Source organism: Heterodontus francisci, chromosome 47, assembly GCF_036365525.1.
Source record: "Heterodontus francisci isolate sHetFra1 chromosome 47, sHetFra1.hap1, whole genome shotgun sequence".
In the NCBI taxonomy this organism is placed as follows: domain Eukaryota; kingdom Metazoa; phylum Chordata; class Chondrichthyes; order Heterodontiformes; family Heterodontidae; genus Heterodontus; species Heterodontus francisci.
In genome coordinates this window covers 11,941,008-11,962,682 of record NC_090417.1, presented here as the reverse complement: position 1 = coordinate 11,962,682, position 21,675 = coordinate 11,941,008, and the positions used below count along the sequence as shown (strand labels likewise).

The 21,675-nt window shown below is 45.8% G+C and overlaps 2 protein-coding genes across 2 annotated transcripts in view; one reads left to right on the top strand and one right to left on the bottom strand.

Moving 5' to 3' along the window:
• The window catches only part of LOC137357075 (netrin receptor UNC5D-like), a 442,899-nt gene extending 422,685 nt beyond the window's left edge, over positions 1-20,214 (top strand). Inside the window, exon 18 of the transcript XR_010971131.1 lies at positions 20,200-20,214. The gene's annotated coding sequence lies outside the window, so the exon portion shown is untranslated. The remainder of the gene's footprint in view (positions 1-20,199) is intronic.
• LOC137357076 (cytoplasmic polyadenylation element-binding protein 3-like) overlaps positions 41-21,675 on the bottom strand; it is a 37,496-nt gene continuing 15,861 nt past the window's right edge. The window contains exons 4-8 of the mRNA XM_068023065.1: positions 18,353-18,442; positions 16,641-16,759; positions 10,555-10,669; positions 7,851-8,032; positions 41-5,403 (exon numbers count right to left, since the gene is read on the bottom strand). Of these exons, the coding sequence (XP_067879166.1) occupies positions 5,176-5,403; positions 7,851-8,032; positions 10,555-10,669; positions 16,641-16,759; positions 18,353-18,442 (734 nt within the window). The 3' untranslated portion in view covers positions 41-5,175. The remainder of the gene's footprint in view (positions 5,404-7,850; positions 8,033-10,554; positions 10,670-16,640; positions 16,760-18,352; positions 18,443-21,675) is intronic.

The following is a 21,675-nucleotide window of genomic DNA, read 5'->3' as shown; positions in this document are numbered from 1 at the left end:
ACACAAATGTGCACACAAGAAGAAAGCACATGGAAAGAAATTTCTCACAGAAATCAAGCGTTTATTTGGCAAATTCTCATTGTCAAACATTATACCTCAGGACCTCATACGTTTTTAATTTTACAGTGTGCATACTGTTTTATATATATATTTATATGTATTTATATATATGTTATCTCCCAACTAAACTAAAAGATAAATTATCTGTCAGTCTTTGCAGAACCGAAATATACTTATTTTAGAGAAAAAAATAAGAATTTAAAATTGAAAAAAAAAACTGAGGTATCTACTAGATATCTACAGAGTCACACGTCCATGTTTAACATTACATCCAAGCATTAGTAATAGAAAACATCACTGGACAATAAAGTTGCGATACAAAAATACAAAAATCATGTGACTCTTTAGTAGAAAAAGCAGCATCTCATTTTTTGATTTATATATTTTCTTTACAAAACTGCTAAAATCTAGTTCAAGTGTCAATTTTCCCCAAACACTGGTAGTTCGGTAAAGGGGGCTGAATTATTAGGTTAATGCGACAGCTGCTGTACAAGAAATATTACATTTTCCCCCGTTCCCTCCCCACTGCCCCCGGTTATTATACTTATGCCTCTCCACCTCAAGCCCACCAGCACTTTCCCCTCCCCGTCTTACTTCCCTCACCACCACAGCACTCCGAGGATATCATAGAGCACACGTACACGCCTCATAGAGGCCATTTTGTGAATTTTGCTATCCATCACATCACCAAATTTCTCCTCCTCCTCTGCAAACTCTTGCAGTGCAGCATGAGCCCACCTCTCCTATCTGTTTTTGTGACCATTATTCAGCCATTCGGCGCAGTGAGTGGACAGTAGCACAGTTCAGCCTGGTGTTCTGCTCGCCCATCTCCCACACTTGCCACAAGTCACACGGTGGTATCTGGGACGGGGAGGCCCTGATTAACTTTTCACCTCTTCAATCTTCAGCCCTCCAAGCTGCCTCTGTTGAGATCGGAAAACTCAAAACCTGTGAGGATGCCACCTCTCCCCTGTCTGGCCTGCCCTGCTTGCTAACCTGGCTACTGTTTCGCGATGAAGCACTTCCATCTTGATGGAGCAAAAATCAGACACGCAAAATTTCTCATCACTTTGTTGCCGAACCAGCAATGGTGACTGATGAGGAATTAAAAAGCCCTTGGTTTAGAATCTCATTTGGGCCACTGTTCTTCAAGGTCAACCAACTGGGCGGATGTCTGACCATCCAGGGAACCACCTTAGCTATCCATTCCTCACAAATCTTTCTTTTTTTCATACAAGACACCTTTTCTAAATGGCTGAGACTGCAAGAAATCAATATACAAACGAACACATGACCTTCGTGCGCATTGCTTGTTGTGCCTATTTATTCTTCTATCAAGACATTTGATAAGAAAATTAAACAAGAAACTTTGGTGTCTGTTAAAATCCAGGGAACAGGACTGCAACAAACACTACACAAGCACTATGGTACCAGGAGACACTGGCTACGTGTGTTACACTCAGCAGGAACTGACTAATGAACAGAGAACTTGGTGATGGCTTTTCAAGGGATGGAAGGGTGGTCAGAGAATGGAGGCATTCCTTGCATGTTTTTCCGTCCCTTTTGGCACTGCTGGGGGAGCCTCAAGGGCCTAACGATGAAAATTAAGAGAGAATAAGGAACAAAAATCTGATGAATAATAGAATTAGTTGAACAAAGTGCATACAAGTCATTTCACTCTGACAGAGCAAGGGTAGGGTGGCTTTCATGATTTCATTGGATGTCGTGGGGTCGGAGTGGGGGAGGAGGAGGAGGCGGTGTGGAAAAGAAAAAGGAGTGGAAATGCTGTTTGTGCAAACTGAACCCAACTTCACACTCGTTTGGCAACCCATCAGCTGCAGCCACTTCCTGAGCCAGTTCTTTTTCTGCTGCAGTATTCGTCCAACTGACTGTTCTTCAAATGAATCTGCAGCAATGACCCACGACATGCTTGTCTACACTATGATTGTATTGCAGCCACAACTCCTCTGAGCCTCATCCAAGCCCCATGCAAAGGGCTAACAAGCAGAAGCGTGACCCCCCTACCTCGAGTTTTGCTCTCCCATTCTACTAAGGGTGCTTTGAATACAATCCTAAATCAGCTCACTCAACACAAAACGTTAACTGAACCAAACCCAGGTCTTTCATAGTCTACGTGCTTTGCGATCACAGTTGATCTTAACAACGATGAAAAACTCGAGAACATGGTCAGGGCCACTCAAATAAACCCGGCGAAGCAAATTCAGCTCTCCTGACCATAGGCCTGTCAATGGAGGCTGTGCAATAGTGCTGAGAAACACCCAGCTGTCTCGGTGCTTCTGCGGCACAATCCAAGAAGTCGTTTAGCATCTCCACGACACCAAGGATGCTTGGGTGGATTTGAACAAACACATGAAACAGCCCAACTCTTTCAGAGGGCTGGGGCGGGACGGGTCAGTCATGAGGTGCTGACGGTGGCTTCACATCCTCAACACTGGAATATTGGAGCATGTTGGCCGTACCGATGAGGGAACTTGATGAAGGGTAGAGCCACCCACCTCCACATCAAATAACAGGGGAGACTCGAGCGTAACAGGTTACTGGTGATCTCACTATGTTAAGAGGCAAAATATCATGCCTAAAACTGTGCACTGAACTGGCAAAGATCCCAACTGGTGGTGCGAGAGATGGGGGGGGCGGTAAGGGCTGCTGGAGACCAGCTCAGAGGTCTGGAAAGGAATTTCTTTGAAGTATCTTTGAATTCCAGAGCAGGCCGTGTGCCAACAACATTGGGGGAGCCAAGAGAGGGAGGCTGCATACTCGGTCCAGAAGACTTGAAAAGTACACATTAGAAATCCAGCTCTGAAACTCAAAAAAAGCCCGCAATGTGATGGGTGATGGATTGGGGAGAGGACATCATTTTTAGCTGCTGAATCGACAGTATCATTTGAAAAATTAACTTGCCTCACCGGGACTCAAAACATTCATGTGGACAACATGCTCTGGTGGATTCTACCAGTGTTCATTCCAACCTCCTCCTCGCATTCTAGAGTGGTACAGCTCTGCTGGGCTGAACGCTTTAAATTCTCAAAGTACATGTGACCCAATATTATGGAGCTTTGAATTCGTTCGCTGAGCGTGCGTTCTCGACTGTGAATTCAGGGCGACACGCTGACAGGCAGAGAGGTGATCCTGATTCGGTCCCACGCATTCTATTCCCAACTACCAAGTTGAGCAGGCCTGCCTGAAACTGCTCCATCTCTCATCCCTGCATCAGTTATGCACCCCCTCTCCTTCACTGCAGAGCTATCACGTAACACAGGAGGAGGACATTTGCCTATAGCTGCTGCTCCTTTACCCTCTGCGTCTGCCCCATTGTAGAACTAGCTGAGCTGAAATAGGAGGCAGTGACAGAGGGTAAAGGGGCGCTGCTTGCGAACCAAGCAGTCACATAGAAAGTTCTAGTAAAACTACAGGGCTGCAGTTTTTCAATGAGCCAGTTGGCATGCTGACTGCATTAAGTTACAACCAGAGGAAAGACAGCATCAAAGGGCAGATGAACAGCACACTGATGGTCTCAATGTGAGCAGTTGCAGGCAAACCCCAGACTACTCCTGGCACAGTGACATCAACTCTGCCATTACTGTGGGCCGTGTACCAGGAAGACAGATGAAGGCTTGCATTGCAAAGGTATAACCTCTGGTCAACACAGCGTCTTGTCCTTTGTGTCCCCCGAGTTTTGCTTGCTATCAGCCATCCAAGACGACTTTGGGATTCTGCCCTCAGCAAGGTGAGGGGTGCTGATTAATGAGGAACTGACACTACCCATTTCAGGCACCTAGCATCAGTAGCAAGCACTACTAGGTGGAAAAGCTGCAGAGTAAATCACCCTCTCTTCTGCCCCAGAAATGTGCTTGGGGCTTGAAGCTCAAAAGCACCCCTGTGGTGTCAGAGTTTCTTTCCACTGCAATCATCCATGTCAACTCAGCACATAATGGCACCAGAAATGCATTTGAGAGATTTGGGCCCGTGCTCACTGGGAACTGGATTGAGACTGTCGCAGCTCATTACACATGACCCATCACGACTGCAGAAAGGCCAGTAACTAACACACTCAGTTCCCATCAAGGTCTCATTCGATCTCCTTTACTTCCAAGTCCTACTCCCCGATCCCCATCACCGTCTTTGTGAAGACTAACTAAAGAATGCTCAACAGCAGACACAAGCTCACTGTCTGATAATCTGAAGTAATCCCATTATCTGCGGTCACCAAATCCTCAGAGTGGTCAAAGTGAGACTCACTCACTCACTCAGCACAAACCAAGTGTATTGTGCGTGTGTGGTTCACTGACTTACAGGCATGTGCATTTACACCTGTAGCTCCACTGACAAATCCCACCGAAAATTAATCACCATTCTTTCAGTCTCAGCCCCACTGGATTTACCTAGCAGTCTTGGAATTTTAATCTCACCAGCATGGAGCTAAGAGCTCCCCATCACTGAGTGGTTTTAAGGTGGAGGGAAGGGGAGGTGTGAAGGGAGCACATGACAAAAGGATACTGCCTTCAGCTCCCAATGAACCAACTACAGCCCTCTGCAGAAACAAGACAACAAACAATCCAGATCAGCCCCTCCCACACAGGAGGGAAAGGTCTCATCCTCGCCCATTTCACCCATCCCGGTCCTGCAACAATCACCCGAGCACTGCCGGCACACTTCACTGACACATTTCCACGCTACGAAACACAACACATGCACTCTGGCACTGGCAAACCCCCTCAAACAACTTCACCCTTACACTGATGCAATACTGCAACCTGCAGGCGACATCCTCAATCCCCATCCCCAGATTCACCCTGTTTGGCGCATCTAACCATTAAACTGCTCATCCCTGACCGAAAAAAAAGAAAAAAATTTCATAACCGCAAAAAAAAAACAATTATTACACCTTCATTTATACATCTGCGCTAGCAAGATGGGTGAACAGGCAAAGTCAGATTTTTTTTTTAAACAAAGATATATTGGGTCGGAAATTCTGTGCACAACACTTCTAGATAAAGGAACGGCAGGTTAACAAATAGCCACTAAATATCGATTGGTGGGTCCCACAGTTTCACGTCACCTTCTCCAAAGGAAACACCAAGGGAAAGGCTGAGCTCAGCTCCAGCGAAATGGGAGCTGTCGCAGCCTTTCGCCACCCTCCTTCACCAGCGGCTTGTGGTACTCGCGGCCGGCCTGGGAGTGGATGGTCGTCCAGCAGTAGTCGCAGTAGTACTGCAGGCATGTGATGTTGGCGCAGAAGAAGGGGGCAAACTTGCCGTTGCAGTGGGCGCCCTGGCACTCATCGCACAGCTGGTCGACCAAGACGTAGGGTTTCACCTCCACCTGGAAGGCAAGAAGAAAAGCAACAGAACTCAGCATTATTTCTGCTCCTCCATTGCTCTCTCCCCGCATCACCCCTTCACTCCGAGGCAGTATCCCTCGACGGAATTTTTTAAAAATTCAGTGACATGAGCATCACTTGCATGGCAAGCAGTTCATGCCCATCCCCAGTTGCTCTTGAGAACACGAGTGAATCGGATGGGTTTTTCCAACCATAGTCATGGTCACCATGAATGATACTAGCTTTTTATTCCAGGTTTATTTCATGAGTTGAATTTAAATTCCCCAGCTGCTGTGGTGGGATTTGAACTCACGTTTGCAGATCATTTGTCCAGGCCTCTGGATTACAAATGCAGGAACATATCTATGATGTGACTACACTCTTCTATCTCCCTCCCCCACACTCCAGTAAGTGACTCGCTCCTTCTTTGCAACCCCAGATAGCCCTGCACTGTCGCAGCAGCGACTGCTGAATTCCCTGGGCCAGGGACGACATGTTGGGTTGCTCCTCTCAAACCAGTCAAGAGGCAAGATGGGGGCCAGTGGTACGAGTGAACACGAGAATCTCCAGAGGGGAGCACGGGAATGGCCGGGAATTGTCAGAACATCGAGATCCCGCACGCAGATCCACTTACCTTGTTTGATGCACCGTTCTGGAAATAAATAATTTGTTCCCATCGACACCGGGAAGGGAATTTGCCCCACAACACTTCTTCGCTTTCTATCGCGCCCCCCCCCCGCCCCTCATCACAGCTGCAGTTAAAAATTAAGTCCCCAAAATGCAGCCGACTTCACAAATGCTTCACCCATAGGGAACCAGCAGAGGGCAGCTGATACCAGCGAAGAACTGAGAGCTGTCAATAGTTTGGCAGCAGTGCACAATTCTATCCAACATCACTTCCACATAAATAAATATATACTTTTCTTAATATAGCACCTTATCTATATTAAAGCACTCTGAAATTTTGAGAGTCTAATGAGTTACAGTGAAGTGCAGTCATTGTGCTCACTGTACCAAACCACCAACAAGGCCTGATTCATGGGGCGTTTGTTTTGACATTGGTTGAGGGATTCATGGACTACCTGAACTCCCCGCTCTTTTGATCCGTGTCATCTTTCCCACCAGCGGAACCTCGGTTAAGCACCTCGCCCAAAGGACAATGCACCCAAAAAGGCAGCACCCTCGCTCCCTGCCGCCCTCTCAGGGCAGCCAGCAGGGCGTGCTCAGGTTTGGACTGGAGGAGGGATCAGGAGGACGTCGGGCAATGCGAGATTCAGTGCCAAGCTGGTATTTCCAAACTTACCAATGGAATCGGTGATTTCTGTTGCAACACGACCAGCTTGGGAGCCGGCATAGAATCTCTCAGGACAGAAGTAGGCCATTTGGCCCATCGTACCTGTGCCAGCTCTTGGGGCTATCCCATTAACATCCTCTTTCTCCGTAGCCCTACAGTATTTCCCCCGTGAAGTACATATTTTATCTGCTTTTTGAAAATGATTGTTGGAGCTGCTTCCACCATCCTTTCAGACAGTGCATTCCAGATCATAACTTACGTTTTTTTTTTGAAAAGCTCCTCATCTGCCCTTCTGGTTCTTTTGCCAACTACATTAAAGCTGCCTGCTCCGGTTACCGCCAATGCAAACAGTATCTCCCAATTCTCCCGCTCAAACTGCATGCCATGAAACTAAGGTCCCATCTGCCCTCTCAGGTGAGCATAAAAAAATCCACTATTTCAAACAAGAACAGAGGAGTTCCACCTGGTGCCAATATTTTTCCCTCAACCTACATCACTAAAAACAGATGATCCGGTCATTGTCTGGATGTGGGAGCTTGCTGTGCGCACACTGGCTGCCGCATTTCCGACATCACAACAGTGACCACACTTCAAAAGTGTTTCATTAGTCGCAAAGTGTTTTGGGGAGTCCTGAAAGGTGTTGCACAAAGACAAGGCTTTTCCTTCATTGCAATAAACACCTCCATTAAATCTCCCCTTCATCTCCACTGCTCTTTTTTTTTCATTCTTTCATGGGATGTGAGCGTTGCTGGTAAAGCCAGCATTTATTGCCCTTCCCAAGTGCCCTTGACAACTGAGTGGCTTGCTAGGCCATTTCACAGGGAGGTTAAGAGTCAGCTGTGGGTCTGGAGTCACATGTAGGCCAGACCGGGTCAGGACGGCAGATTTCCTTCCCAAAAGGGCATTCGCGAACCAGATGAGTTTTTAATGACAGTTGATGATAGTTTCATGGCACCATTACTGAGACTAGCTTTCAATTTCAGATTTGGATGAATGAATTAAATTTGTTAATTAAATTTAAATTCCAACAGATACCTTGGTGGGATTTGAACCCGCATCCCCAGAGCATTAGATCGGGCTTACCACTACGCCACCATCTCCCCACTAAAGCTCAAAGCAGAAGAATCGTGAGCTGGCTCCATGAGGGGCTCTTACCCGTTTGTCAATGTCCCGATGCTGCAGCTGGATGAAGCGGGCACTGATGGCCGCAATGTAGCTCTGTTGATTGGCAAACGCCACCCTGCCTGCTCCTTTAGGGTATTTCAGCTCGGGATCAGTGTCGATGCCTGCGTAGCAAACTCCTCCATATAGCTGGTCCATGATCATCGCCAACTCCACTGCAACAGGAAACTCGCAGCGTTACCGGGCAACCTCGCAAACTCTGCAACATCACCCCGCACCCTCCTTACCCCTCACACCCCCAAAACAAGTTTCATTTGATGCACGAGGCCATAATGAGAAACGTACCGCACAGAAAGTTAGACCTGGACACTGGTTTCACGTGTTGGTCCATAAGGTGATCTCAATGGAAGGTTCAAACAGCCCAGTTACACGTACAGTGTGACCAGCATCAAGGAATGGCGAAGGGGAGGAATTTTTAACCCACTAGATCATGAATGGCAGCAACTCAGCAAGCTTACTGTCGCAGTGCCTCTCTTGCCTCCTCCGCTGTCTCTGCATTCCCCCCTACCACCACCACCAAGAGGAACTCTGTCGCCTCGAATTCACACAATATCCTGCCTTGGACATGCTCTGCTGTTCCTTCATAGTCGCTGGGGCACTATTTGCAGGAGGCAATCAACCTTGGAGTTACAACAGCTACTTTTACTTGTTTCCTTTTCTCATTTACAGTCATTTTTTTTCAACTGGACAAAGTGCTGATGAGCATGCTTGTCAGAGCACCAATCTGAACAACTGAAGTATCTGATTGCATTCGAGAGGGTACAGAAGATAGGACGATGTTGCCAGGAATGGAAAATTTCAGCTATGAGGAAAAATTGGATAGGTTTATGGTTGTTTTCTTCAGCACAGAGGGATAGGATGGGATGGAAGGGCCTTGTCCAATGACAGCAAGCTTTCAGTTCAAAGGTTGCTGGAGCACAAGTTGAGAAAAGGAGGATGCTGTGTCAGATTTTTATTTTTTTTTTTTACAGAGGGCTCCAGAACCTTTGGTTAGGAAAGCTACTTTAAGATAATGTTTGTGTAGAGATAATACATAGGATTAGGAATTGGTTTAACATCATTATTTAAGTTTTTGCTTTCCTTTGATGTGTGGATTTGTATTGTGGCTCGGAATACTGAACTGGTTAAAGAGATTCATTTCCAGATGTTTCAGGGTTTAATTAGTTACATAGAATTGGATGGGCACTTGAAGAAAGTAAACTTGCAGGGCCACAGGGATAGAGCAGGGAAATGGGACTGACTGGATTGCTCCAGCGAACCAGTATCGACTCGATGGGCCAAATGGCCTCCTTCTGTGCCATAAAGGAGTCTATGACTCTGTGAATGTATGTCACAGAAACAAGCCAGTTGGTCCAACTGCACTCTGCCAGCGTTTCCACTCAACCCAAGCTTCCTCTCTCATGTGGTTATCTGGCATCCCCTTTAATGCACCTTTGCTAATCAGCTCAACCACATTCTGTAGTAGCGAGTTCCACATTCTAACCAATCTCTAGGAAAAAAAAGTTTCTCCTGAATACCCGAATTGGATTCATTTCTGACGACTGTATATTTCTGGCCCCTCGTTCTTGTCTTAGCTCCAAGTGGAACACAAATTGGCTGGGCCTACCCGTTCAAACCCTTTTATAATCTTCAAAACCTTGATCAGGTCACCCCAAAATCTTTTTTTACTGGCGAGAAAAGGTCCCTGCCTGATCAATCTTGCGTGATATTAATAACCTCTCAGTTCTCGTTTCATCCTTGTAAATCTTTTCTACACCTTCTCCAATGCCTCTGTTACTTTTCTACAATATGGAAACCGTAACTGTCCAAGTGTGGTCTAACCAAGATTCTGTATAAGTCACATATAACCTTTTAGTTCGATCCCTCTAGAAATGAACCCCAATGTATCAATGTGTGAGCTGATGATGCAGTTTGTTTCCTGCGGGAGTTGCAAGATGCTCTTTCAGAGAGCTGGTGCAGACACGATGGGCTGAATGGCCTCCTTCTGCACTTGAACGATTCTGTGATCTGCTCGTTTGTGCCAGTTGGCTTTGTCATGATGTTGTGAAAGGAAATAATCAAGGCAGGCTTGAAACAAGAAAAGGTACAATGGGCTCACGGTGATTTAGTTACATGCTGAGTGGCAACAAGCTGGTATTTGGTGTTTTGTCTGAACTGCCACACTTGTGGTGGAGGGGGGAGTTCTTGATTGTAATAACGCTTGCCATGCCATAATGAATCATCTAGGACAGTGTGTGTGACTCGAGACCTATAATAATCTTGAGTCTCCCTTCACAATGTGTAGAAAGAGACAAGAACGAAAGGTTTGATGAAGGTTCCAGCTCTACCCAGAGAAAAAAAAAAACAGCATAATCACATTTATATCTCTGTGGAAACAATGAGCATGCCAAAGACGTGGTCAAACGCAACTAAATGTTGAAGTTATAAACTGCATTTGGTATCGGACTCAAATTCACTTCTTTTACAAATCCCTATACCCATTTGCCATTCTTCTCCCCTCCCTTCCATTTCTAGCCCACGCCCCTTAAGACATAAACCATTTACTGTGTTTCACCCAGTCTTGAGCTGGGCTTTTAGCAGAAGCCAAGGGGAATGGGTTTTTCCTTCCGAGCTAACTGCAATTTGACACAGTCTTGCAAAGACCCCTCTCAAATAAACTCAGTATCCAGTAACCTACCAGCTTTCAGTGGTCTCGGGACACCACCCACAAAGACAGTCTTCCTGGGATCCAGAGGTTGCGAACCATCCAGTACAAAGTCGCTATCACTCAGACTCCAGGGCCTGATCTGCACCTAAGGCCGGTAAGGGAAATAAAACCAATAAGATCATGCACCTGTGGTAAATTCACTGCCATGGAGCCGAGACAAACAGATTAGCAAGATCTCAAGTTCAGCTCCTGTTCTGCGCTGTTCTCGACCCAACCAAGGACGTCAAACAGATAAACGGACACCGATCGGACGAGAGTGTCTTGACCCCTTCCTTTTGCCAGCGCAATTAAAATTTAGTCCCTGCGCACGAAGATGGAGAATGAAGGCGAGAGTGGAGGCAGGGGAGGAGGTGGAGTGGGGTGGGAAAAATGGAAACCAATCAGCAAGGTCAGCTTATCCTATTGATGGTTAATGCCCTCTTCTGCGCTTGGCTCCTTCCCCGCCAGGTTCAAGGTTTAGTGGACGTCAATAGGAAGAATGGCTGCTTCGGGAGATATTGGAAGGTGGAGCTGTTTCCAGTTACACTTCAAGAGATGAGGGGGGAAAGAAGCTAAAATAGTGGGGCTTCGAGGATGTTCAAGAGAGGCTCTGATCGAAGGAAAGGAATTCAACAAATTCACAGCAGAAACTACTTTCAAAATAACCTTCAATTGATGGGGAACATCCAGTAAACACTGATACTCACTCAAGAACATCCTGTAAAAATTCATCCTATTGTTCCAGTGCTGGTTCTTTAGAAACATGCTTTTGTACTCCATGCTTCTGTTTGTACAGCCAAGTATTCTTTTTAAACAAGACTTCACAGCCACCTTCAAAGATTTGTTTCTGTACACAACTGGGTCTCTCTGTTCCTGCAACCCCTTTGAAAGAGGTATCATTGAACTAATACTGCACCTCTCCTCATTCTTCCTTCCAATATGCATCTGTAATTTTTGCTGTCTCACACTAGCAGGGCACGTGTGAAGACCATGGACACAAAGACCAGCGAGTTCATCCAGTCTGTCCTACATGTTCCAAGTTCAATTTGCACACGTCACCACCCTCACTCACTCCTCCTACCACACCAGCTGGCCACACCATCTTCAAAAAGTCTGACCTTCCGGCCAATGTACGCAAATATAAACCGGGGAAATTCCTCTCTGACCCCCACACACTACCAAAGGGCAAACGTTCCAGGAACTCTTCCTTTCTGCAATAGCCCAACCAACCCAATAAAGGGAAAAAATAGCAGGAGACGACCATTCAGCCCCTGACATCTGCTCCGCCTTTCAATACAATCATGGCTGATCTTCTCCCAAAACTGCACTTTCCTGCTCACTCCCCATATCCCTTGATTCTGTGAGAGATCAAAAATATATCGATCTCAGTCTCAACGATAGAGCATGCACACACCCTCTGGGGTAGACAATTCCATAGACTCACAACCCTTTGAATAAAGAAATTTCCCCTCATCTCAGTCCTAAATGATCAACCCCTTATCCTGCGGCTGTGCTCCTATCTTTTAGACTCTGCAGCCAGGGGTAACAACCTCTCAGTGTCTACCCTGCTCAAGCCCCTTCAGGATCTTCCATGTTGCAATGAGATGACCTCTCATTCTTCTAAACTCCAGAGAGTATAGTCCCAATTTACTCAACCTCTCATCAAATGATACCCTTCTCATCCCAGGAACCAATCTACTGAACCTTCACTGTACCGCCTCCAACCAAAGTATATCCTTGCTTACATACGGAGAACCAAACTGCACACAGTATTCCAGCTGTGGTCTCAACCAACTACAGTACACTTGCTGAAAGACTTAATTATTCTTGTACTCTGATCCCCTTGCAATAAAGGCCAACATGCCATTTTCCTTCCTAAATGCTTGCTGTACCTGCCTGCTAACTTTCTGTGTTGCCTGTACGAGCTTGTTATGCCCATGTTCCTCTGAACATCTTTTCACATCTTACAAAAAATATTTTATTTTTCTATTCTTACGACCAAAGTGAATAACCTCACACTTGCTCACGTTATACTCCATCCGCCATCTTGTTACCCACTCACTTAATCTCTCGATATCTGCTTGCAGCCTCTTTGTGTCCTTCTCACAGCTTACATTCCCACCTAGCTTTGTATTTAAGTTTACAGACAATACATCACTCTCGGTCTCTTTGTCTCAGTTGTTTGTAAATAGCTGAGGCCCGAGCAATGATGCTTGCAGCACACCACTCATTACAGTGTGCCAAATTGAAAATGCCCCATTTATCCCTACTCTCTGCTTCCCGTCCATCAGCCAATCCTTTCCCATTTCCATTAGACCTTATCTTGTGTATTAACATTTTGTGTGACACCTTATCAAATGCCTTTTGAAAACGCAAATATACTACATCTGCCAGTTCCCCTTCATCTACCCGACTGGTTACATCCTCAAAGAATTCTAATAAATATGTCAAACACAATTTTCTTTTTGTAAAAGCATGTTGATTTGTCTGACTGTACAATGATTTCCTTCGTGCATTGTTAAAACTGGCTTACCAACAGATTCCAGCATTTTTCTGATGACTTTTTTCAAATATTCGTTGTTGGGATGTGAGCGTTGCTGCCCCAATTTCCCTTGAAACTGAGTGACTTACCAGGCCATTTCACAGGGCAGTACCGATGGAATTGGCTTTAAGTTCAAGATGCTTGTTTGTGACTGGACTGTGTCGCTTTCAAACTCAATATAGAATTCAACTGTATGATGATCACTTTTTCCTCACAGGATCTTTTGCTATGAGATTATTAATTAAACCTGCCTCATTACACAACACTAGATCTAAAAGAGTTTTATCCCCAGTTGGTTCCACAACCCTATTATTCCAGGAAACTGTTATGAAGGAATTCTAGAAATTCATCTTCCAGACTACTTTTGCCAATTTAATTTGCCCAGTCCACATGAAGATCCAAGTCCCCCACGATGATTAAATTGCACTTGTTACAAGCTCCAATTATTTCTTGATTAATGCTCTGTTCAATGGGAGAACTACTCCCACCAGCACTTTCTGACCCTTGTTATTCCTAAACTCCACCCATACGGATTCTACTTCCTGATCTTCTGAGGCAAGATCCTTACTCACTAATGTCCTTTTGTCATTCTTTACAATGTGGGTTACTCTTGCTCCTTTTCCATTCTGTCTGTCCTTTTGAAATGTTGTGTACCCCGGAATATTTATTTCCCAACTTTGGTCACCGTGTGTGTGTAATGGCAATTCGATCAAATCCATTCAACTCTATTAGTGCCACCAGTTCATCGACCTTATTGCGGATGCTTTGCGCATTCTGATCAAGCGCTTTAAATTTTTTTTAAATTATGATCCTGTGCACGGACCTTGTTCACTGATGCAATAATAGCATTAATATCTCTGTCCCTAACTGTCCAACTCTGCTCGGCTCCACCCAGATTGCTACATTGCTCTACTGCCTCGACTTTTGTCTTTCTAAATTTTGCTTCACTCTGACCCCTTCCCCTGCCTCTAAAGTTTAAAGCCCTATCCACAGCCCAAGTTATACGATTCGCCAGGACACTGGTCCCAGGCTGGTTTACGTGGAGCCTATCCCATTAGGACAGCTCCCTCTTGGCCCAGGTCATTGTGCCAGTTCCCATGAATCAAAACCCCTTCTTCCAACACCACTTTTTGAGCCACGCGTTGAATTCTCAAATCTGCTTGACCCAATGCCAATCAACTCAGGTAACAATCCAGAGATTAACACCTTTGAGATTCGGTGTTTTAGTTTGGACTCTAACTGCTCAAATACACTCAGCAGAACATCATTCCGAGTTCTACCTATGTTCTTGGTTTTTACGAGGACCACGACAACTGGATCCTCACCCTCCTGCTCTAAGTTCATCTGCAACTGTGAGGAGATGTCTCTAAACTTGGCACTGGGCAGGCAATAAAACCTTAGGCTGCAGATAACAGTATCTAACCCCCTGACTATACTGTCCCCTATCACTACCACATTCTTTTTCACTCCCCTCACTTGAATGGCATCCTGCACCAGGGTACCACGGTCAGTTTGTTCATCCACCTCGCATCCTTGTTCTCATCCACACGGGTGGCAAGTACCTCGTACCTGTTGGTCCAAGTCAAGGGCTGAGGCTCCTTCATCACTGCATCCTGGATCTCCAGACCTGCCTGACTTGCAGTCGCACCCTCCTGTCCCTGACCACTGATCAATTCTAAAGGTCTGTTTAACCTCAGGGGTTTGACTTACCCTGGAATAAAGTGTGCAGGTAATTCTCCCCCTCCCTGATGCCCCACAATCTCTGCAGATCTGACTCCAGCTCAGTAAATCTGAGCCGAAGTTGCTCAAGCTGCAGACACTACTGCAGATAAGGTTGTCCGGGACTTCAATGCATTCCACAAACTCCCACATGCTGCAGTCATGGCACACCACCATCTCTACCATGTCTGTCTAAACTTATTTAGTTATTTGATGAATTCACTGGTTACTAATTTAGTTTAACCAGCTTGGAGACACATACAGCCAAAGGAAGTGGATGGAATGAATGTCAGACATTTCAAAATCAATTGATTCTTCAAAATTTAGGTTATAAAAGGCCAGATTGTCCTGGGCTCAATAGGCCAGTGCAGACTGATTTGGGTAACCATATCTGCAAGGGTCCGACATGGCATGAGTTGGGTTCTCAATCCAGTACCGAGTGGACATTAGCCCAAGGCATAAACACGTGCCTGGTGTGGTTAATAGGAACAGTCTCTCCCTCATGTAAGACTAAGTACCTTCTGCATATTGACAGAATCATTACAGTGCAGAAGGAGGCCATTCGGCCCATCGTGTCCACATTGGTTCTCTGAAACAGCAGTTCACTTAGTTCCATTCCCCCACCTTCTCCCGGTAACCCTGCACATTCTTCCTTTTCATATAACTGTCTGATTCCATTGTGAATGCTTCAATTGAACCTGCCTCCACCACCCTCTCAGGCAGCACATTCCAGACCTGAACCACTCGCTGCGTGGAAAACTTTTTCTTCATGTCACTTTTGCTTCTCTTATCAAGTCAAATCGGTGCACTCTCGTTCTCGATCTTTTCATGAGTGGGAACACTTTCTCTCTATCTCCTCTGTCCAGACCCCTCATGATTTTGAACACCTCTATCAAATCACCTCTAAGCCTTCTCTTCTGCAAGGAAAACAGTCCTAACTTCTCCAATCTATCTTCATAACTGAAGTTCCTCATCCCTGGAACCATTCTCGTGAATCTTTTCTGTACTCTCTCCAATGCCCTCACGTCTTTCCTAAAGTGCGGCGCCCAGAACTGGACGCAATACTCCAACTAAGACCGAACTAGCATCTCACACAAGTTCAACATAAATTCCTAGCTCTTGTACTCTATGCCCCTATTAATAAATACCAGTAGATTGTATGCTTTAAAATTGTAGCCTGGATTTTATCTTGTCTCTCCACATTCTTCCGACCAAAATGAATCACTTCACATTTCATCTGCCACCTGTCTGCCCATTCCACCTACTTGTCTATGTCTTTTTGAAGTTCTCCACTATCCTCCTCACAGTTCACAATGCCTCCAAGTTTCGTATCATCTGCAAACTTTGAAATTGTGCCCTGTACCCCAAGGTCCAGGTCATTAATATATATCAGGAAAGGCAAGGGTCCCAACACTGTTCCCTGGGGAACTTCAGTACAAATCTTCCTCCAGCCCGGAAAACATCCATTAACCACTACTCCTTGTTTCCTGTCACTCAGCCAATTTCGTATCCATGTTGCTACCGTCCCCTTTATTCAATGAGTTAAAAGTTTGCTCACTAGTCTGTTGTGTGGCACTGACAGGGCAGCGCAGAGGGGCCTTCACTCTGCATCTAACCTGTGCTGTACTTGAACTGAAAGCTGGTGCAGAATACCTGAAATGGAAATTATTCTAATCCCCAGCACCAACACCTCACTCTGAGGTGGGTGAAATTCATTTCTATACATTTGTTGTAATTGTAACAGTGTCAATAACTCAGAACACTAAATGCACAGGCACACAGCACATTACAAAGGGTCAGCGACTCTCATGCTCACCGGCTTGTCCTTGACTGTGCGGCTAGAGACACACAAGTAGAGTTTCCCATCGTCTTGAAAGCAGGCGTCGATCAGAACCTGAACTGAACACTCCTCTTGAAACAGCAAGAAAGCATAACCTGCAAAACAAGGTGGAAAAACTCTTCATTAAGTTCATTCTCGCAGAAGCTCGAAATATATTGACTTTCAAAACTGCTTTCCCCACTTAGACTTCCCTTCTTCCTACAACCTAGCCAGACTGATGTAGATCAGCGAGTGCACGGATGATGGGTGAACGGGACTTGTTGTGAGTAGGACAGGGGCAGAGTTTTGGAAGACCTCATGTTTATGGAGGGTTGAACCTGGGAGACTGGGCAGGAGCGCATTGGAATAGTCAAGTAGCCTAGGAGGAGCAAAGGCCTTTTTTTTTTATTCATTCATGGATGTGGGCGACGCTGGCCAGGCCAGCATTTATTGCCCATCCTTAATGGCCCTTGAGAAGGAGGTGGTGAGCTGCCTTCTTGAACCGTTGCAGTCCATTTGGGGTAGGTACACCCACAGTGCTGTTAGGAAGGGAGTTCCAGGATTTTGACCCAGCGACAGTGAAGGCATGGATGAGGGTTTCAGCAACAGATGAGCTGAGGTGGGGGCACAATCGAGCGATGTTACTTAATCGTAGCAATAGCGCGAATATGTGGTCAGAAGCTGATCGTGGGGTCAAACAGGACTCCAAGCTTACCAACAGTCTGGTTCAGCCTCAGACAGATGCTAGGGAAAGGGATGGATTTGATGACTAGGAAGTGGGGCTTGTGACAGAGACCGAAGACAATGGCTTCAGTTTACCCAACATTTAGGTGGAGAACATTTCGCTTGTGCAGGACTAGATGTCAAACAAGCAGCATGGCAAATCAGAGAGTGTGCAGGGGTCGAGGGAGGCAGTGGTCAGAGCTAAACCTGTGTCGTCGGCAGACACGTGGAGCCTGGTGTTGTGTTTGAGGATAATGTTGCCGTGGGCCAGTATTTAAATGAGAAATGGGAGGAATCCAAGGATAGGTCCTTGAGGACAGCAGAGTTAATAATTTCTGTCTACTGGTCGACAGATAAGTATGGAATAAAGATGTTTTAAAATGCTACCATCAATAGTATAGATATCGAGAAACTATTTCCTTTTGTGGGGAATCCAGAATAAGGAGGCATCATCTTAAAACTAAGAGCTGGGCCACTTGGGAGTCAAATCACAAAGCACTTTTTTGTTTACAAGGATAGTGGAAGTGTGGAATTCTCTGTCCCAAAAGGCGGCGGATGCTGAGAGCAAGCAGTGAAATTTACAAGATGAAGAACTTTGTTGGGCAAGGGCATCAAGCGATATGGAGCTAAGATGGGTCAACAAATTGGAGGTAGAGATCAGCCATGATCTAGCTGAACTGCAGAGTTGGCTTCAGGCCAAATCCTATTGCTTTGGAGACACCTGTTCAGAGAAGAGGAGCGAGAAGCAGAGCTGATTTTTTAAACCCAACTTCATCGAAAGTGCTCAGGCCAATTCTACCCCGCAACAGAGATCAACAAGTCCAGCAGTGGCCAAGGACTCAATCGAAGCCTTTCCTGCTCTTCAGCGCTCAATACCTCAGGAGGCACTTAGCAATCCATCTGGCTGCAAGCTCTTTCATAACGACAGACAAATATACAGTTTGCTGATCACGCTAACACGAATTCCGTTGAATATAGCTGCTCACCTTTGGGTGGAAAGTAGGATTTACTCCCCGACTTGTGAGGCCAGTCCACCATCAACTGTCCGAAACAGCAGAAGGTGCTGATTATCTCATCTAAACAGAAATAAAAGGGGAAGAATATCAGATACACGTACCCCTCATCTCCACTCCTCTCCTGAAGGCACTGGCTCTTGCTCGGGAACATGAAGGACGATACAAGTTTCAAACTCTCATCCACAAATGGCAGCTGTTGCCAGGTCAATTGTTAATTGTAAATCTGACATTGATAGATTTTTGTTAAACCAAACTATTTAGGGATTTGGGGGAAGATGGATACATGGATTTAGGCCTCAGATCAGCCATGAGCTCACTCAAGGGGATAAATGGCCAACTCCTGTTCCTCTGATTCTACCAAATCAGAGAAGAAATAGGCACACACATCCTTTGGGCTTCCTGGAAGTTAGTCAAAGGACATAACCAGTTCATTTTTAGTTATGTATAGTGTATTAGTCAGCAGGTAACATTCACTTAAGCGAGCTCTAAGAAGTGGGGCCCTTGTTCACATATTTAACATCTCACTGAGGTCCAGAACTGCACCTGTTGTCTGGTTAGAAGACTTGGTGGAATGAACAAACAAAAAGAGGTGGTCAGATCTGGAAAAGTTTAATTGCCTTATTCGTTGGTTGCTAGAAGGTATTATACATGGAGGCTCCTAATCACCTCGATCGAAAAGGGATAGGTCAGGAACCTCAGGAGGAAAGAGAAGGCTCTATCACGCCAGTAGCACTGAATTTTGTTGAGGCAACCATGAGGTTGGTGCATGTAGTTATCCTGATGATCATGTCTTGATTTCCAAAATGCACTTATGTCATGCTGTCATGGGCTACAAACTAAGATGACACGCTGTGGGACCACGAGGCAGATTTCGGGATTGAAAAGGAACTGTTGCAGGCTGGTCGGCCAAAGGCAGTTATTGACAGTGAAATTCTGCGTGGGGACCAGTCACGGGTGGGATGCTGGGGCTGTTGCTGTTCACCATCTCAATGAAGGCATCACAGCAACTGTTGATGGATGAGACAAGGTTGTGCGTGGCTAACGAAATATAATAGTCCCTATGTCCACGGTCTTGTTCAAGTCTCATCTCGAGCACTGTGTCCAGTTTTACTTCCCCTTACATGGTGGTGTGAAGGCACTCGATTGATACAGAGTTTCAAGATCCTGAGTTACCAATATAAACTAGGTTGGATTCGAGACACCAGTATAAGGCTACTTAAGCATAGGAGTAACGTAGTTGTTAGGAATCACTTCTTTTCACAGAGAGTTGGTCACTTCTGGAACAGTGGAGACAGTGGGAGAGCTGGGCAGACGACCGCTGTTGCCAACCCCCAACTCCCAGGCAGTCCTAATCTTTGGATTAAGAGTTAAACAGTAATCTGTCCGCATGTCTCTGGCTTGAACAAGGCAACAACGTGGCTATGTTGAAGTTTGGCTTCCGATGCTCCTCAACCACATGAGCTGCCTGAGCCAATCACATGAAAGGCCTTAGTGTCCCAAATGAGGTAACTGTTGAGCTAAGTCCAGTCTGCAGATAGCAGCTCAACCCACCGGTGAAAGAGTTGGAGCGTGTTGGTGGAAGTGGGACGAGTGCTACTCCATGGATTTCAAATATAGGATATCAGAGTTTAAGAGTTTCAGAATTGTTTTGAGAAGCAGGGATACCTGCACGTCCCACATAGCCCCATCGCTGATACAACAAGCAGCGATTCTTCCGTCAGTTCGAAGGGCCTAATTACAAAATTTGTCCTGAGGCTGGGAACAGCTGTGTTTCTGCCACAATCCAGATACCAATGTTGCCACATTGTCTTTTACAGTTCCCTGTACTGATGCACCATTTGCTGAAAGAACTCTCTTCAGTCGATCGCACACTGCTAATGGTGAGTTAAGTCCTTTTGCAAGGATGGTGCAAATACAGGGCAGATGCAATTCAACGTGGGAAAGAATCAAGTACTGCATTTTGGGAGGGGCAACAGGGAATGGGAGAATACACTCAATGCATAGACAAGGAAAGTTGTGGCCGGGGAGAAAACTGCAAGACTGAGGGCTGGATTTTACCAGCTCCCTGATGTCGGGGGTCGTGGCAGGGGAGCCCAGGAAATACCTCTGGGAGAGGCCTGCCACAGACCTCGACGCCGGGAAGGCCCCACCCCAAATGACCGTTGGTGGCAAGGCCTCATGGTGGCCCCCCCACCCCTTGGTGACGGAACCTTTAAGTCAAAATTTGAATAAATATTAATTAATGTGGAATCATTGACCTTATCCTGACAGCTGTCCCACGCCGATATTCCGGACTGTTGCCAGAACTCGCACGCCTTTGGATTTCCGTTCGGAGATCCGAGGTAGAACAATGGTGGGGTGGGTGAGGAATGAAGTTTTCAGAGCCAGGGGCGGGGGGGATGGCGGGAAGGGGTTGAGGGTCAAAGTTTATTAAGTTCAGGGGTGGGGGGGAGAAGGGGGAGTTTGGGATTGGAATTAAAAAAATTTGGGGGGGAAAGAAGCAATTTATAGATTGAATACTCATTTGGGGAGGTGGGAGAGTGGTATCAAAGTGCTATGAAAATGTTAGTTTTACTTTTTGCAGACCGGGACCTTTAAAAATTTAAATGGCTCTGAAGGGCTTGAATTCCTTCAAAAATGACGCCCGATGCCTTTGCCAGGGAGGGAGTGCCCGCCCCCTCTACATCACCGGGGGTGGGCATTCCGACCCCTCCATGTAAATGAGCCGCCGCACTAAATATTGTGGTGGCTCAGCGGCGCACATCTAAAAATTCAGCCAAGTGTTAGTACCAAGTCGGTATTAAAAAAAAAAATCAATGATATAAGTTTTACACAGCACAAGAAGTAATGACATTGACCCGAATTAAACTTCACAGTTGTTCAAAGCTCAAGAGCGTCCATTCACTGGGATGGTGCTTGCAATGGGGAAACTTCAGTTCGGAGGACAGACTTGTGACACTGGGACTATTTCCACTGTGGCAGAGAAGACTAATAGATGATGCAATAAAGGTTTTAAGAAATGACACTGGGTTTGAAAAGACTTTGTCTGGGTGGAGTGGTCAGGGGTCATCAATTTAAAAATCATCACTTCTTACCAGGAAATTCCTTGACACAAGGTATACTTAGTCACAAGCAGAAACTAATTTCATCTTCTGGAGAAAATTGGAAAGTACTTGTATCACAGGAGGAGAGAGGGTGATACATAGGGAGACAGCTGGGCAATTTGATATTTGTGGCTGTGCTGTAAAGTTAACAGTGCTCAATTGTCCTACACATTGCCTCCTCTTTTAAGA